Source organism: Engystomops pustulosus, chromosome 9, assembly GCF_040894005.1.
Source record: "Engystomops pustulosus chromosome 9, aEngPut4.maternal, whole genome shotgun sequence".
Taxonomy (NCBI): Eukaryota; Metazoa; Chordata; class Amphibia; order Anura; family Leptodactylidae; genus Engystomops; species Engystomops pustulosus.
The window spans coordinates 84,746,182-84,766,157 of NC_092419.1; the positions used below are offsets into that span (position 1 = coordinate 84,746,182).

The 19,976-nt window shown below is 44.5% G+C and overlaps 1 protein-coding gene across 1 annotated transcript in view; it reads right to left on the reverse strand.

The window, feature by feature from the left end:
- MSN (moesin) overlaps window positions 1-19,649 on the reverse strand; it is a 54,236-nt gene extending 34,587 nt beyond the window's left edge. The window contains exon 1 of the mRNA XM_072125356.1: window positions 19,423-19,649. Within this exon, the coding sequence (XP_071981457.1) occupies window positions 19,423-19,434 (12 nt within the window). The 5' untranslated portion in view covers window positions 19,435-19,649. The remainder of the gene's footprint in view (window positions 1-19,422) is intronic.
- Between the last annotated feature and the right edge of the window lie 327 nt (window positions 19,650-19,976).

Consider the following 19,976-nt stretch of genomic DNA (forward strand, 5'->3'; position numbering starts at 1 on the left):
ATATACGTCCCCCATACGCAGCAATGGGCGCACAGTACCCTACGGGAGCGGTACGGTACGGTACCTGTCCTATCTTTTCCCGTAATACGGCACCGTGCACCATTAATTCCTATGGAGAGGGGCGGGGGTGAGCTGCGCTCACCTCCTCCTCCTCCTCCTCTCCCCGTACACTGCCGTTGCCCGCTACGGTACGGTACGGGCGGGCAATGGCAGTGTGAATATAGCCTTATACAGGATACACAGGAGAGGCGACTGCTTTATTGCAAATAATTCTGTTAACTTCCAATATTGTTTCCAATACAACATCCTGAGGATCTCACCTAGTCTAGGCAATCCTGACCGATATTGCATCCAATTACATACATTGCGGGCTGTCGGCAGATTGTCTGACAGCCCGTCCCCCTGATTTGTATGCAATTGCGACTAAATCCGATCAAGTGCGACACAATCGCCTACTAAATACCTGCCCCAGCGACACAATCCCTGAAAACGTGGGAAAACCTGACGGAAATGCGGCCGCGGGACCCTTAGTAAATAAGCCCCATAAGATATAAGATATCTGCCCCATAAGATAAGATAAGAAACTGTGGGGCAGATTTATCAATCAGTCTGAAAGTCAGAATATTTCCAGTTGCCCATGGCAACCAATCACAGCTCAGCTTTCATTTTACCAGTGCTCATGAATATTTTAAAGGGGAGCTGTGATTGGTTTCCATGGGCAACTAGAAATATTCTGACTATCAGACAGCTTGATAAATCTGCCCCTGTATGTACAATCGGCTCCTACTGGTGAATAACAAACTGTAGATAACACACTTTTTACAATGAGCTTAGCTCCTCCAGCTCTATAACATACAGTCTGCAGGTAGGGTACTGTGCAATGTGTTTTATAACATACTGCATATATATATAACATATCGGGGCAGATTTACTTACTCGGTCCATTCGCGATCCAGCGGCGCGTTCTCTGTGCTGGATTCAGGTCCGGCCGGGATTTATTAAGGCAGTTCCTCCGACGTACACCAGGTGGCGCTGCTGCGCTGAAGTTCCACGGAATGCCCTGGAATACACCGAGCCGGGCTGAGTGAAGGTAAGCGCAAGCTCCGCGACACATTTTTTTTAAAAATGTGGCGGTTTTTCCGAATCCGTCGGGTTTTCGTTTGGCCACGCCCCCCGATTTCCGTCGCGTGCATGCCAGCGCCGATGCGCCACAATCTCGGGGCAATTCAGGGGAAATCGGCGCAAATCGCAAATATTCGGGTAACACGTCGGGAAAACGCAAATCGGGCCCTTAGTAAATGACCCCCATAGTGTTCTATCTGCTCTGCTCCTTCCATTCAGCAGAAAGGACACCATGTACAATCTGCATCTCTCCTCCTCATGCTGCATGCATATAGGAGATCTTATTTTTAATAATATGAATAATACAAATAAAATAATAATAATAATAATAATAATAATCACACTCAGCAGCATCTCTTTCCACACATAGCTTTATATATAAGCGCTGTTGAATGGGAATATCTTTGCATTTACATCCTCGGCTGCAAACCTTCTCATTCTCTGGTGAGAGCTCGGCCAGAGCCCTGAGCAAACAAGGGTCCTGCGCTCAATCCCTACTTGTCTGTACAATGGTCCTTTCATTCTTTGTGAGCTGCTCCAGACAAGACCAGCAAGCAGAATACAAGCCACAGATACTTTGTATCGTATTATCAGCGGTCCCAGTACAGGACTTGCAGACCATTTACAATATGGAAGTGACTGTCTATCAGCACTGGCAGACCGACAACTGCTGGAAAAAGATTCTCATCTAAAGATTTCTGGAACGGAAAAACCATGCCATTGAGGGACACATTAGGCAGATTGCAGCTGTCATTTATGGCTGCATTGGGCATCAGAATATAATTATATACTTCTCCCAAGCTTATAGTTTACAATATCAGCAACATGATTTGCTGGTAAATTGGGGAGGGGTCCATATCTGAACCAAAATAAGTGCCAAAAAACTTTTCAGATTTCCAGAAGAAGCAGTCTTACACAATTTGCAGTGTGAACGCACTCTTATACAGTTATAAATGTAAGTGGACCGATCACCAAGTTTTGTACCCTTGCACAGCAGTACACCTCTGCCTCACTAACTATTTACCTGGCAGATAAGGGCCCCACACACTTCTTTGGCAGCTCCCAAGATATGTACATAACTCCCAATCGTCCCAGATTTGGCGGGACAGTCCCAGTGTTTCACCTCGGTCCCCCATCACGGGTGGCTGGGAGATTGTCCCGGATATTCCCTCTAGGCCCCGCACTGGCTGGGGTTGTCCCGGCTCGGTGTCCCGCCTAGTAAACTTTCAAAGCCAGAACTTGTGGTACTGAATGTTTTCTACAGACAGCGAATCCTTTTGAGAGATGTGTGGGTTAGCGCAGAGCAGGGACCATGTCCCCTGGACCATGGCCAGGGTCTTGTATTGTTTTTTTTAGGGCTTTTAGGGCTATATTGTTTTTTTAAGGGGATATTCTTAAAATAAACAAAAATATAACACCACATTTATTAAAATACAACCGTACACTGTTCTGTACACGGAAAAATGAAAACGTTATACATTTTTGAAGATGGGAAGCAAAAAACGATCAAAAAAATAGTTTGTAAACACAAAAGTACAAAACACAGTACAATAACGTCATAGATGGGTAAAGGTTCTCTAGAAGGGGCCACTAAAATAATAAGATTGTCATTTACTGTTCCCCTGCCGCTCTGTTACTGACCCCCTGTTGCCCTCGGCCTCCTGGGCGTCTCATGACATCACAGGAAACGCTAGGAGAGGAAACTTCCTGAATGAGGCCTATTGGCTGCCATGTCCATCTCTTTACCCCCTCGGCAGGACATTAGGCTTCAGCGTCTCTTTATTGGTGGTTGGGAGTAAACGTTTGGTTGTGTGTGATATCACTCGCTCCTTTAATCACTCCACAATCCACAAAGAACGATTCTAATGAATTCTTACAATTCCGTAAATGATAAATTCAATTGTGCTCTGAGCTTTGTGGGAATGGAGCGAATCTCACACTAATTTCATGCTTGGCCTTGGAGAGCTGTATATAATGGATTGGGGCTGCACAGCTGAAGGGATTACCATTCCTTTGAGGGAAAATAATGAATATTTACAAGTGAAGACAAATCACTAAAACACCCTTCCTCACACGAAAACAAGCTGACTTTTACCAATTGTTAATTTGCAAGCTACTTATTACCAGGGGCCAACAAGTTACATATACAAGAAGAGTAGTAACGAATAACCAAGTGGGGCCTGTGACGAAGAGGCAGAAAGCCACTCGCTAGTCAGCAAACAAAGGGCTCATTAGGACGATGCGCAGAAAGTTGTGAGTGAATATTAGCTCCGGCGTGGGGGAGTTTTCGAGATTCCAGTTTTGGCAGGAATACAATCATTCCCTTCAAGTCAGAAGCGGCTCGGGCTAAGGGAGTGCAGGGAGACTTCCCACTGAAATATATAGTTTAGTCACAGCTCCGTCAGATAGAATAGAGGTTGAGCTGTATCTCTCGTACAATCCGTATAATCAAGTAAATATACAATCATACAGATGTAAGAGCACTCCCGAAACATCGGTAGATGATAAATACAAAAGGACCAATGTGTCTCCTATACAACACCTCCAATTCCCTCCTCACACCATGACCAGATCCTGGGAAACTCTGACATTGTCTATCGCAGCCTTCTATGGACTTCTCGGAGAAGTCTAAAATAAACCTCCATCTCGGAAGGGTTTTTTCCCACACAAGCAGCCCCGTAATGAGCATGAGCAGAGAGGATCAGCACAAAGCCGGGCTCCTCAGTCCATAGACATAAAACAAGCCGCCTGTGTGAGAGCATCAGACTACGAGAGAGGCAGCTCACTGCCAAATAAGGATTGCAGAGGCACAGGCAGGAAAGGCCTCGGCAGCTGACGTAGACCGACGGAAGACTTTAGTCATCCATTTCCTACAGAGACTGGAGCCTCTCCAACAGACAGAGCCACGCACTTCACAACCGCCTCGCTCTGCTTTACTTTTCACCTTGTCGCTTACTACAATGGGAACGGATCACAAGCTTCAGTCGTCACATGTTACAACAGTGCAACAAGTAAACCAACCAGCGCCGCATTCAAAAGACTGTCCACACAGATAGCAAAGTTTTTTTTTGGTTTTTAAGTTTCAGTCATTTTTAATGCAGAACACCAAAAAGATCACAACCCCTGGTGCAGAATAACTGAGGAGAACAGTATCTCTCTGTTTTACCCAAACACAAAATGCTTTTATGCACAAAGTCCAATAAAGTTCTTCACTCTTTGCCATTTGTCACCCGAAGAGATTTCCCCCTTTTCACTTTTACTTTCCGCAGTTAGGTTTTTTTGTTGTTTATAGAGTTGTATAAAGGTTTCCGCACTTGAGGAGGTCATGTACATTACGTAGGTAATACCCGGCCAACCTCGGGCTTCAGATTTGACTGCTGGGTCAGTGATCGGCCCACATGTCACTTGCACAATGAATGTGACATGACCACAGAGGGCCTGTCAGGAGCAGGGATACCCCATGAATGGTAAATATATCTTATTAAATTTCACCTTGAAACGCAGAAGCAGAGAACCATCTTACAGTGTGAACACAAACAAAGTCAGCTCATGGCTTAGATGACCTCCAGTTGCACTTAAAGGACACCTGTCATCAGGTCTGTGTCACTAGTCTTGTTACTACTACCTATTGGAGCAGCTCACAAGGATCCCATCCCAGCCTTTATCTAGTTATTTCATACATTATTCATTGTAAAATCATCTTTTCTTTATTATGTAAATGAGGCTGGTCACTCGTGACACCTTGAATATGCTAATGACTCATTGGACATTTCACAGGTCATTTGCATACAGCTTTAGGACCTCATTGCTTAGGTTTACAGGCATGTAGAGGGACAATGAAGGGATAGAGGCAATGCTCTCTAATGGCAGTTTATGTAAATATATTTAGATTAGGGGGGTTATTTTGCATGACGGGTTCTCTTTAATCCATCCAGAGAGGAAAGACAACAAGCAGGAAAAGCAAGGAAAATCATCCAGCACCAAGGAAAGGCTTCTACTTAGAAAAGGTAAATCCTTTAATAGTAGCTTTGAGGTCGAAATGTGTCAGTCTTATGTCCACCGTGCCATGAAGTTATGTTTGTATTCTATTTTCAAGGCATCTACCACCAGGAAGCCAAAAATAGAACAGATCCTGCCAGAGGGGTCACACTGCGGTTTACAATCCTTGATCCTGGTAGTAAATTTCCTTTAAAGTACAAGCCTTTCTTCTATGGGTCAGTACAATTACGACGATACCAACTTTTCTATCATTTTTCTTACTATTTTGTCTAATAAAACCCAATGTGGGGGAAAAAAAATATCTATAATTTTTGCATCACCATTTTCCAAGTGGAATAACACTTTTTTTGGTCTATAGTGCTTATTGACATCAATCTTTGTAATTTTTTTTGTTGTCTTTGACCAGATCCCAGGTTTGCTGCAGAAACAATGAGCACCCCATACCCTAGCCCTGAGAACCCTGCAGGGGGTGCTGATCATGTGGGAATCCCCCCACATAAATGTAGCGGTCAAGTTGACGCCCTCAACCGGCGCTTACCGTGTTTCCTGATGCCGGTTGAACTCGAGTTGAACCGGCTCCTTGACGTACTATTACTGCATGGAGTGAAAGTGCTTCATGCAGTACAAGGAGCACTTAGGGGTTAAAGAACAAATTCTATGAAGCTGCAAATATGGCCACACAACACTACAGATAAAATCAATTTAAAAAACAGCCCACTCCCTTCCTGACCTGTAGACCTAAATGAACGCTCCACCCAAAAAACTGCTGTGGTTAATTTGTTAGTAAATAAAATAAGTAATAAAATAGTAAGTTACACTGACTAGATGACAGAAGATTTAATCACATCCTGAACACAAGGAAAGTTTCTGGCTTATGGCGAATGTTTTGTTTTACAAGCTTTTATATTTCATTAGGTTAGTGCTGCTCCACACCTCTCCTGCCACATAAAGCTGAAGACAGGTCAGGAAACCTCCGGACTGAGAGCTAAAAACACAATGTCAATCTAGTCCTAGGCATGCTTTTTACTGTTGGCCAAAAAACGGGCTATGTGTGATCCGTATGTAACCTGTATACCACCGTAATCTGGCTAAAAAATAGTCAGCTGGCGCCAACGTGATATGGTTTCCTGGGAAACCCTACACAGAAACAGGCCGTATACAGTCGACAACCTATGTAGGCAGAGGTCGCACTAACATTTTTTCCAGAAGGGTAGTAATACTCCTCGTACTATTTTTGGGGAGTATTTTTACGTGAGGAAGAGAGTATGAAATTTTCAGTAATACAAATATTTAACTCAGAATGTTAGAATGTTAATAGATGCTATTTATACAAGAAAACCATCTCAGTCAGTATCTTCTGTGCAAATTGTGGCATAAAAGTAATAAGTAATATTACATCATGCAGTAAACAAGGGGTACATAACTTTTTTCTTCGTCTTCTCAGAAAGTTGTGGCTGATGCCACAAACCCCCCCTTCCCTACCAGACTGTGGCTGGCAATGCCAACCAGCGACCCCCTACCCAACCCCCAAGCCAAACTGTGGCTCATGTCGCCACCCCTCCCCCTGACCAGACTGTGGCTCATAGTGCTGACCACCCCAGATGACTGCTGTGTTAACAGAGCTTTTTTAAAATATGTTTTTATAAAAAAAAAGTGTGTGTGTGCGCGCAAGAAGAGTAGATCCTGCCAGAGGGGGCACACACCAGTATGTCAGTGTGCTTGGTTTACAATCCTTCATCCTGGTGGTAGAAGTCCTTTAAGTGTAAAGACTGTTAAGACCACAGCAGCCACAGGGACTGAGAAGGATTTTGTTCTACTAAAGGCTTATTGTTATAACACATATTCCTGCCATTATGGAACACCCCTTTAAGTCACACCCCTTACAGCAGTATTAATAACATTTATGAGAAACTCATCTAGAAGGGGAATCTGTAAAACCTCACCTGGACCTGAGCCCCAAGTGAAGCAGTGTGAAGCCAAACCTTTCCGATAGTATATCAGTTATGTAAACATACGATATTGGAGAGTAAATATTAGTCACATTATCTGCTTTTCTAAGTAAATAAGAAGGTGACAACACAAGAAAAGCAAACACACGAGCAGACAAGATGGCAGAGGTTCAAAGCTGAAGAATGCGGTCACGAGTACAAAGAGAAAGCAAATGGAGATAGAATAAGGCCGCTCCTAACCACTACTGGTGCATCTGTGTAACGCTCAACAACCAACCTCATCCACACAACAAAGTGCTCCACGTGAGAGCACACGACCACATACAGCCAAGTACTGCTGAGGCCAGGGGCAGAAGACCACATACAGCCAAGTACTGCTGAGGCCAGGGGCAGAAGACCACATACAGCCAAGTACTGCCGAGGCCAGGGGCAGAAGACCACATACAGCCAAGTACTGCTGAGGCCAGGGGCAGAAGACCACATACAGCCAAGTACTGCCGAGGCCAGGGGCAGAAGACCACATACAGCCAAGTAGTGCTGAGGCCAGGGGCAGAAGACCACATACAGCCAAGTAGTGCTGAGGCCAGGGGCAGAAGACCACATACAGCCAAGTACTGCTGAGGCCAGGGGCAGAAGACCACATACAGCCAAGTACTGCTGAGGCCAGGGGCAGAAGACCACATACAGCCAAGTACTGCTGAGGCCAGGGCAGAAGACCACATACAGCCAAGTACTGCTGAGGCCAGGGGCAGAAGACCACATACAGCCAAGTACTGCCGAGGCCAGGGGCAGAAGACCACATACAGCCAAGTACTGCCGAGGCCAGGGGCAGAAGACCACATACAGCCAAGTACTGCTGAGGCCAGGGGCAGAAGACCACATACAGCCAAGTACTGCTGAGGCCAGGGGCAGAAGACCACATACAGCCAAGTACTGCTGAGGCCAGGGGCAGAAGACCACATACAGCCAAGTACTGCTGAGGCCAGGGGCAGAAGACCACATACAGCCAAGTACTGCTGAGGCCAGGGCAGAAGACCACATACAGCCAAGTACTGCTGAGGCCAGGGGCAGAAGACCACAAACAGCCAAGTACTGCTGAGGCCAGGGGCAGAAGACCACATACAGCCAAGTACTGCTGAGGCCAGGGCAGAAGACCACATACAGCCAAGTACTGCTGAGGCCAGGGGCAGAAGACCACATACAGCCAAGTACTGCTGAGGCCAGGGGCAGAAGACCACATACAGCCAAGTACTGCTGAGGCCAGGGGCAGAAGACCACATACAGCCAAGTACTGCTGAGGCCAGGGGCAGAAGAAGAGTGAAGACCACCAGACGATACCTTCACCCCTGTTACTGCTGTATACAAAGAGCAGCAATCTGCTGCAACCGAGGGGAAATATTGCTGCAGCTACACACCAATTCTTTAACCCCTTAACGACCTGGCCCTTTTTTGTTTTTTCATTTCCATTTTTCACTCCACACCTTCAAAAATCTATAACTTTTTAATTTTTTACACGTACAGACCTCTGTGACGGCTTGTTTTCTGTGTAACAAATTGCACTTCATAGTGATGGTACAAATGGTACAAAAACAATTCCAAATGCAGTGAAAATGGTGAAAAACGCATTTGCGTCATATTCTTGGGGGCTTGGATTGCACTGTGCGGGGAGCACATTATAAAACATGAAAACATTATAAAACCTATACAGATTTGGTATCCTCGTGATGGTACCGACCCAAAGAATAAAGTAGACGTGTTATTTGAGGCATGTCTAGGATACCAAATCTGTATAGGTTTTAGAATGTTTTCATACATTTACAAAAATTAAAACCTTTATTGCCATCTTCTGGCGCTAATAACTTTTTCAGATTTTGTTGTAAGGAGCGGTGGGAGATGTCATTTTGTGCAAATTTTGATGAAGTTTTCAATGCTACCATTTTTCGGACTGTATGACCTTTTGATCACTTTTTATTGAATTTTTTCTATTTTTCAAAATGGCAAAAAGGGCAATTTTTGACTTTGGACGCTATTTTCCGTTATGGGTTTTAACACAGTGAAAAAACGTTATTAGATTTTGATAGATCGGCCATTTTCGGACGCGGCGATACCCAATGTGTTTATGATTTTTACTGTTTATTCATATTTATACAAGTTCTAGGGAAATGGGTGCTATTTGAATTTTTAGGTTTTTATTATTATTAATATTTTTTAACTTTTTATTTTTACTATTTTTCAGACCCCCTAGGGTACTTTAACCCTAGGTTGTCTGATCGATCCTACCATATACTGCTATACTACAGTATGGCAGTATATGGGAGTTTTCCACCTCATTCATTAAAAATGTGCAAAATGTGTAATGAATGGGTTAAAACGACGACGTAACGACGACGTAAAAGACTGAACGCTGCTCCATGATGAACGCTGCTCCACGATGACATCACGGTGAGAGACGATCGTCACCAAGGTGTCGGCGCCCATATACCCGCATCTTTTTGAAGCCGTCGGCAAAGCTGCTACCACCGATTGTGGGTGTTTGCTGTCGGTATACAGCAAAGACCTACCAGCCCGTGAGCCCTCTCCATGCACCGCACACAATGTGCTGTACTATTACGGCGATCGTCGGTAAGGGGTTAAAGCAATCCTACCATCAGAAACCTCCCTATTAAGGTAGATCTGGTGGTAGGTTGCCATTAACCTACTAAACCCTAATCTATCTTTAGCTAACCCTATAATGCTTTCTAAACTAAGCTAAACTATCTACCTAATATGTACATTTTCAAAAGCTACTCAATGCCCCAGTAGCCTCTGTGATCCCTCCCTCCCTGCACATCCATGGCTCCATTGGAGCTGACGCGCCTGTGTATAGCAGTGCTCCCATCAGCACGGATGCCAGAGCTATTGCCTACGCGACATTATAAAAAAATAATCAGTCCAAGTCTGCTGAAAAATTATAGTACAGCCATCACACTTGTTGTCTCAGAATGCCCAAAGATAGAGGCTATGAAAGAGTGGCAGGGGCAGCTGAAATACAGGACAAAGTCCAAGATGGCTCATTCTTTGCTCATTTCAATATGACCTTTTTGGGACAGGATCATTTTCATTTCCACTTCGGAAAGCCCACTGTTAGGGATGAAATTATGGTGTATGGATAAGGCTCCAATAAAAGACTTCCACTTCGGCATGAGTTCAGTGTCGGCGTTAGTGGGCCGCAAACTGGGTATTTGCTCAGGGCCCCCTGTTCTAAAGGAGCCCCTTCCATGTGGACTTTTGTGGGCAGAGGATGTATTGCTCCTTTAATACCCCTTGGTCGAATGCCCGGGTGAAGATGCTTATCATCTATCTTCTGTCTATATATCATCTGTCTAGTTATCTATCTCCTATGATTTGTCCATCTAGGTTTTTAGTCTATTTAAGGCAACATTCACACGAACGTATGGGGGACGTATATACAGCAAACGTATATGCGGCGTATATACGTCCCCCATACACGGCAATAGGTGCTCGGCGCCCTACGGGAGAAATGTCCTATCTTTTGCCAGAATACCGTGCTGTGCGCCATATATTACTATGGAGAGGGGCGGGGGTGAGCGGCGCTCATCCCCTCCTCCTCTCCTTGGCACCGACGTTTACCCGCCGTGCTACGGTACGACGGCACACATTAATGTGAATGTAGCCTAACTATGTATCTTATATTATTTATCCATCTGTCAATCAATCAATCTTCTATCTATCTCTCATATCCATCTTCTATCATCTAGTTATCTACATTGTATTTATGCATCTAGAAATCTATAACATCTTTTCATATTTATATTCTATCAATCTACCTGCCTATCATCTGTCTATCTAAACTTCTCGTACAGGCCCATATTACAGATTGGCTATAGCAGGTGTGCAAAGACAGGGCAGGAACCTTACCCGCACCGGCTTAATTTGCCCAACCACCTTCTGCCCCATGCAGAATAAAGGGGAAATAATCAGGACTCATAGCGGTTCAGAGTATTTCCAGGTTAGAAGCCTGGTGTACCTGTCCTGATAAATCTCTGCCATGCATCCTAAGGGAGGACCCCCTGATGTTCGTGCCGTCTGGACTATTTTGGGCGTTTCTAGTACATTTCTGTAAACATGCTAGTTCATAATGGTGGACAATCCCTAAAAGTCAGGTCAGAACTTGGTAAAGGGCTTGTGCCAGCTGCATAACAGGATATGTCACAATACAGTCACTGGAAATGTGAGTGCAAGACTGCAAATACACCGCTCATGAAATGAAGGAGTTAAAATGTTTAGTAAAATGTACAACCCCCAGGTTCTCCAAAAGTGGAAGTCACTGAAGCATTTTATCTCCACCCTGGCAGAGAGGCATCTCCCATTCAGTGTCTCTTGGTCTTGAGAGGTTGGGAGGGACTTCCTGCCCCCAAAACCAGAGAGCAGACAGCAGAGCTGTGTCAGCACCGGAGGAGAAAACCCGGCTACACTCAAAAACAAGGCAAAAACAGAGAAGAAAATAAAAATTCTGGGAAGCCAATTTATTTCCAGTGATGAATCTTAGGTCACGCTGAAGACACAAATCTTACACTATATTTCAGAGAGACCCCTGTTTACCAGCAACGGTAGCAAAAGGGGACAATATGGAGGACTGTATCAAGACACCTGACATTAAGTGTCAAAACCCGCCCAAGGTCATTCTTCCCAATGATGACCCATCACCTCTTCGGTTACTATAGCAGATACATCAGGTTACTTTTTATTTTAACTATGTATTGTCCAATTCCTCTGTTATTCCTCTTGTAAACTTATGAATAAATGAACATGCGGGTATTATCACTAGGTAAGGAAGGGGAGGCTATATAGTTGAATTAGTGCAGATAATATTTATTGGGTTGTTTAGGCTCACTCTCCTTTGACCTTTGACAAAGGGATGTGATACCATCCAAAATAACCAGAAATGGTCAGTATGAATATCAGAGGAAGGCTGCAGCATGGAACTCTAAGAAAGATCAGTCTTAAAAAGGTAGCGATGACCTACCCCAAGTACAGGTCACCAATGTCAGATGAGGTTAGGGGGGGGGGGGGGGCTGCGTCTGGTCACACTCAGCCATTCACCACCTTATTTATAGCCGGTAGCAGATTAGTCCAGGTGGTCACTGTTCTGATTTTGACGTCCTACAAGAACTCGTACCTGAAGCCTGGACACCCCCTTTTCAGTACATAGGACACTCTTGGCGTACGTCGAGGCAACGTTCTGAATTTCACAATGTAGTGCAACATCTTCTCATTATTTGCTGTGCACGGTCAGACAGGCAGATGCGGTATACACAGCCATGTGCATCTGTACTGCTTAGTGACACCACAAGACTTACACATTCTATATGGTCTATAAGGGAGCCATCAGTTACTAGATAAGCTTTTGTGAAAGTCAGAAAACCACAAACTATATGTACTTTTACAGAAGCAGTAAATAATGACTGAGAAATTAGTTAAGTATAAGCTAGAGCGCCGGTGATGTAGGCCAGAGCGCCTCAGGCCAAATTGCATGTTTTTTTATTTCCATTTTGCGCCGAATTGCTCCGGGATTTTGGCGCATCGGCGCCGGTTTGCACGAGACAGAAATGGGGGGGGGGGGGCGTCGGACAACCCCCGGAATTTTAAAAAGGAATTGTGTTGCAAGATCAAGCACTCACATGTACCAGGAAGAAGAAGGTGAACTCCAGCGGAAGCGACGGATGCAGGAACACGGGCGCACGATCTTAGTGAATCTCAGCAAACCCGAATCCTTGTCGGACAACGTACCGCGGGATCGTGACAGGACCGGGTAAGTAAATGCGCCCCAATGTTTTGTAAATGCAAATATTATACCAAACTACTAAAGTAAGCAGCTCCTAGCGCTAACACATTTTTAGCAGTGTTAGGCTGCATTCACACTGCCGTTGCCCGCCCGTACCATACCGTAGCGGGCAACGGTAGTGCACGGGGAGAGGAGGAGGAGGAGGTGAGCGCAGCTATCCATACAGCCCCTCTCCATAGGGATGTATGGCGCACGGCGCCGTATTACGGGTAAATATAGGACAAGTCCGTATATACGTCCTCCATACGGTCGTGTTGTAGCCTTAAACTTATCAGAACTCTCTGATAAAGCTAGCAAACACTGCAGCGCCATAGCCTCAGAACGCCAGACCGGCGTATTCATGAGTGGGCAGTCCGAGGAGGCGGTGATTGCCGCATGAAGTCTGGCAGTGACTGTCTCCCTATGGCGTAGGAGGGGCGGTCCAGGGATACGCCGGACCACTGTAAACTCTGAGACTATGGCGCGGCAGCGTCTGCTAACGTTATTGGAGGGTTCTGATAAAGCTAGCAGTTTATGCGGTAGCGCCAGGAGCTGCTTACTCCTAGTGCTTTTTTTAGGGCGACAGGTCCTCTTTAACGCCACTGTAATTACGCAAATCTTCTCCTGAGCTGTAAACAGCACATGTGAACCCAGCCTCAATACTAAGGAGCATGCGGGTGAGACTAGATGTCCTTTAAATATAAATTACTGTATTACAAATTCTAATATAATACAAGGAGTTCCGGATCACGGCTTGTAGTGAGTGGAATCATTTCTTGTTCAATCAATAAGGCTACGACATGGGCAATGTATCAAGTATTGATTCACAGTTGTATATGTTCTAGTAGTATACACTTATTGTGTTATTACAGATGTTCTGTAAGGAGCATTTATATATTTCCAGCCTGTAAGCAGAGAATGTGACGTATATATGTGTCATAGACATGATAAGATTTATATTCAACATGTGCATATCTTTACTTAAACTGTGGTTATTTTCTTCCAGCTTTCTGTATGCATGGTATACCAATCTAAAACATCCAGAAGTAGTGATAGAACAGATCTACAGAGCAGCTATGGAGCCCTGTGTAAAGTGCATGTGTGGGTCTGATGTGATTTTCGATGTGTTCAGTCTTCTATTCTTCGCGCTGTGCTGTGTGAGAGCCGGATACAGGCAGAAGTGAAATATAAGGCGTGGCAGGAACTCAAGTATTACTCATACCCACCACTTTACGAGTCACTGCCGAAATCCCCCAGCTCATACCAAACGAAAGCTGCTGAGACTGTTAGAGAACTCTAAAAGCCCCCCCCCGGGGCAGATATGAGGCCGGACTGTTCTGTGCCAGTGACTCGTGCCCCTGGTATTCAGTCTACGTTATCAGGAGACTGTCCGAAAAAGGCTAGTACAGTAATACTCATCACTGGGCACCACATCAAGGCCAGAACAGATTATATACCGGTATTCATATTTATTTATATCTCAATAAATAATCATACGTCATAACGATATAAGTTTTTTTAAATTGTTAATATTTGTATGTTCTCTTTGGAGGAACTAGAGTTATTAAATAAGGTAATATTTTGCATACTTCCAAATCTAAGCCTACAGCACAGTCCTGGGTGCACCAAAGCTAACGAAAGTGTAGGTGAAACTCACTGTCGCTGGGTATAATAGAGGCAACTTTATCTTGGCACAAAACTCAAGTCTTGGCCAAAGTCACTGTGTAGCTCTCATCTTAAAGGGGACCCGTCACCAGGTTTTACCCGACTAAATACTATTGTCTTCAGACATTGTATGAAATGTGCTTTCTAGAGTTGCCTCTGTTATGTGACATCTCACCTGTTTAACCTATAAAAACAAAATCTATTTTAGTGGGTGCAGGGGTAGTGTCATTCAGAAGCCCCCATCTTATGTTCCATAGCACCTGGGAACATGCAGTTTGTGTCATATTAAAGATAAAGATCTCATCTTTAAGGTCACATTAGGCTTATGGTTTTGTGAACTACAGAACTAGAGATATAGGCAGCTGAATCCAGAAGTGGAAATGCAAGCTGCAGATAAAGATCCAGTTCCCAGCTATTAATTAGCTTTCTGTATGTCCAGTTCTGAAGCTCAAAGAAGAACAAGGTTGAAGTGATCTGAGAGAGTGGACTCTTATCTTTAAAAATAGACTGTAAGCTCTGATCAGCAGCACCCTCATTCCTAATGTTTCATATGACAACGTTATTACACTATAATGTCTTATTGGACTTGTATATGTTCCCCATAATGTGTGGAATTCAATGGGGCTTTATAAATAAAGATTATTATTATGTTTTTAGGTACTATAGAACCAAACATAGGGGTTTCTGATGTGACACTAGCTCTGCAACCACTAAACTTGACTCATCTCATGTGAAAATGAGGCGAGACGAGTCATATTTCTCTGACTTAGTTGGAGATTTTTTTGTAGGTAAAGGGGTCAGATTTCACATAAAAGAGGGAATTTTACTTGATGGTGCTAGTAGTTTAGTGGGGTAAAATCTGGTGATCATTCCCTTTAAATTAAACAGGAAAAGTGGTGTTTACTATACGTCAATACCTATATTAGAAAAAATTAAGCTCTGTAATCAGCCTCCGGCGCCTGCTAACTTCATCATTTGTGTGCCGGCTGATCGCATAGAAGTGCATCTGCCTGCACAGCCAGGAACCTGAAGACATATAGCGCTTTTGTCTACCAGAATGATAGACATTAAAACTTAAGAAACCACATTATAGCCGCTTTCCTCCCTCACTCCAAAACATACTGGTAGGCTGATTAGATTGTGAGCCCCATTGGAGACAGGGACTGATTTGGCAAGCTCTGTGCAGCGCTCCGTAATGTGTGTGCGCGCTATATAAATAAAGAATTATTATTATAGTCAAGTAGGCATCTTTAGCTTGGCGCTGCTGTTATCACTATTCTGATCCAAAGATGGAGGAGTGCAGATGTGAACAGAGTCTAAGACTTTCTGCTGCCTGCAAAGAGCATTTTCGGTTCTCGAGTTTTAGCTACACCCTTGAAGGGTTGAAGCAGCAGTGCACTCATGTCACTTCCCCCACTGCACACGCTGACACTTCCTTCCGTTAGGAATGTATTTGGGTAGACAATTCTTTCTATAGCAGGAAGTGATGGTCACACAGCAGCACATTTACCACTACTAAAGGAGCACATTCTATATTATGTTATATATACACACACATAAACATATCACAACTACATTGGAACAAGATGATTAAAAGATGCATTTTTTGTATTTTTGGTGCATATTTTTGTTTTCCGCACCAAAAAGAATCCACCCCAAGAGTCTATACCATTATGGCGACACAGCAGTAAACACTATACAACCATATCCTGTTATTTGTATCATATTCAGGTCTTAGCTGCACCCTGGGTAATGCTCCGAGCTGTGGGTGACTGCGTTTAGCGCAATGTAAGCATTTTTGGCTAGTGTTCTATTAAGCTTTAAGCCTTTCAAGTTTGTACATGACCGTCCAGCGTGAAGCTGCCTGCTCATTGGAAAGAAGTTAATAGTAAAACTAGATTTAAAAAAAAAAAAAAAGGTTCCTTCTGCTACACAGGGAAAACATAAAAGTCCAAAGTTTTGTAAACCTATATGTGCAAAGCCATTACGTATCCAGGTACATTACAGAGTCCAGCGTTGTATATAGATGTAATACCATACAATTATATAGAACTACCAGGGGCGTAAGTTGAGGGGGTGCAGAGATTGCGATCTCACCTGGGCCCAAGAGGTTTAGGGGGCCCTTATGGTGTCACTTTCCCATATGAGAAGACTATTACTATAAACCATACATTATAGTCCAGGGGGGCCTGGCACAGACTTTGCACTGGAGCCCATCAGCTTCTAGTTACGCCACTGAGACCTACTCTGTATGCCTCATGTACACAGCAGTAATAGGAGCTTTTTAATTCACAGATATAGAATTTTTTAATGAAAAAAATAATAAAAATCCAAAACAAGAAAAAAAAAAATATCAAAAACCCACAGCTGCCCTTATCCAAGTTTACCGTCTGTCATATACAGTATCCAACCCACATAAAAGGTGTTGAAGTTTGCATTACTTTGTGCGGTTAGTATTAATTAAAAAAAGAAAAACTTATTGCTCCCTTCTTTTGGATGCCCAAAAATTTATATCCTCAGAGAATAGGGACAGACATGAAAAAAACACTGCTCATAAATACACCAGACTCCTAGTTCATGCCGGCTGTATTGTACTGCAACTTAGAAACTCTCGGAATGGATCAATTGGCAAAACCCAAAGTATTTTACAGTGAGCTGCCACAGTTTGGTGACATCAAGTATTTTCAAGAAAAAAACTTCAAGTAAAACCTTACATTTTGTGGTACCACGCGTGGTATTGCTCTGTGGTGCAGTGAACTCTAATGTAACTACAACAGACGTGAATCCGGGTAGGTAGTTCTGGTAGGTGATGTATATAGGCAACTGTTCTATTCACCCTACGGAAAGGCATGAGCTGCTGGAGATAGGGACCCATTCTAATATTCAGCCTGCAGAACATCTGCGGTGTGAATGCACCTTTAGTGTGGACCCTGTAAGATTTGGAGTTAGGAGTGGGATTTCTCACTTCATGGAAACAGTCAATGTTCTTACTGAATGGATCTATTCAGCAAACTTCCCTGAACATTAGTGGGTGTACAAATGCCATCATTGTCACTCGGAGAAGGCCAAGAACTGTAAAAAGAAGAAGAAGAAAGAGCGAAACCAAATCGTCCCTTCTACAAATACAACGGTCAATGTTTTAACACCGCAAGAATTTGGTGCGAAGTAGAACAAATTAAATCATTGACCTTTATGTGATCTCAAAGTCATGGATCATCACGGAGGGGCCTTGACAGCCACAAAAAGAATGTATAGTAATCATTAACGGAGAGCAAATGGTTAACCGCGGTCACTTCCTGCTAGTACACTCATAAGGAGACACCCCGAGTCACACACCCAAGGGAAGTTACTTCTTCTGCTGCGGAGTGTAGCCCCCCCACCACACCCTACATGCCACAAGACAACAGATTAAAATCTAAAAACTCCTGAGTGTGAAATCCTTGTGGATCCATCAAATGGGGACAGGAGTACCGGACACGTGGTGAGGGGTCAGGAAGGCCACAGCTGTAACACGGCCCCCCCCAAAGCGTAACCTAGGACATAAACCAGCTGCGAGCATGGAAAAAGAAGACCCTCCATAAAAAATGTCACCAACTATGAAGGAGCACCAGATGGGCACCTGAAGGGCCACACAGACAGAAGAATTTCTTTATACAGATGCCTGGGTAGCATGACTAGGGCGTTATATATGTGCGTGCCCACCACACGGGTGGTAAATATGGCACACGTGGCCCTGTCATCAGGGACTACACCTGCCCTATCAGATCATGTACAATATCCACATGACATGTCACTGTAATAACTACAATACATCCCACTAGACCCAAGCACAACATCCAACACATCCACTGTATGACCCGCAGCCAGATTTCATGTCCTCCAAACTCCAACGTTGTCATTCAAGGCATCAGAATACAAGTTATACGGACACCGTCCTGAGATCCGGCCATGGAGTAGTATCCTGGTTATCCTGAACGCCAGTGCCAGGACATTACTACACTGGCATATGGTATATAGAATAGTACTGGGGGCACCACCCTGGCACCATACTGAGGGCACTAGTCTAATTATATCTACCCCTGGCACCAAACTGAGGGCACTAGTCTAATTATATCTACCCCTGGCACCATACTGAGGGCACTAGTCTAATTATATCTACCCCTGGCACCATACTGAGGGCACTAGTCTAGTTATATCTACCCCTGGCACCATACTGAGGGCACTAGTCTAGTTATATCTACCCCTGGCACCATACTGGGGGCACTAGTCTAGTTATTACTACCCCTGGCACCATACTGGGGGCACTAGTCTAGTTATTACTACCCCTGGCACCATACTGGGGGCACTAGTCTTGTTATATCTACCCCAGGCACCATACTGAGGGCACCACTATAATTATATCTACCCCTGGCACCATACTGAGGGCACTAGTCTAATTATATCTACCCCTGGCACCATACTGAGGGCACTAGTCTAATTATATCTACCCCTGGCACCATACTGAGGGCACTAGTCTAATTATATCTACCCCTGGCACCATACTGAGGGCACTAGTCTAGTTATATCTACCCCTGGCACCATACTGAGAGCATCAGACTAGTTATATCTACCCCTGGCACCATACTGGGGGCACTAGTCTAGTTATTACTACCCCTGGCACCATACTGGGGGCACTAGTCTAGTAATATAAAGCACTGGCATCATTGCTACAGCTCAGTCCTCCAGTAACATAAGCATGTGGCACAGTATATGTCCCGTATATACAGTATACAGCACTGCTGCAGCAGTCTGGAGCTCTATAGATTATCTATAGGCAGTGGGGTGTGAGGGGGAAAAACTTTTCAGATAAGAGGCAGCACTCACAGTTTTTGGCATGGTGGCGGCTGCTCGGCTTCTGTGCACTTGTCCCTTGTAACTTCAGCTTCTCTCCATACAGCGGGGAGGATGATGAGGGTAGTAGTGGGTCCGGGAGCCGGGATGCCGCTGTAACAATGTGATTCTCGGGCTAACGGAACAGTAAGGTCTCTGGTGTAACCACACCCAGGGAAATGAAGACATGACACATAGCAGGGGCGCCCTGGCCACGCCCCTGTCTGGGGAGCACCGCCCCTCAATAAAGGCGGGCAACCCCCCTGGCAGCTCATCCCGGGCACCGGCTGCTGTGTCACTGGGCACAACCTCTGCCCGGGGAGAATGGCGGGATCTCTCACTAGTCACAAAGGAGTGCAGCACCGCGCCCTCCTCACACACAGCAGCTCCACTCACTTCTCCTCTGCAGGAGACCTCATAGTCTACAGACCATCGCTGTACCTGCCCCTTATATACTGAGCTCCTCACCCCAAATTTTTTTTGACACTTACCAATACGTTTTTAGGATAGTTACTTCACCGTTATTTCGTTTATTCTACTATTTTAGG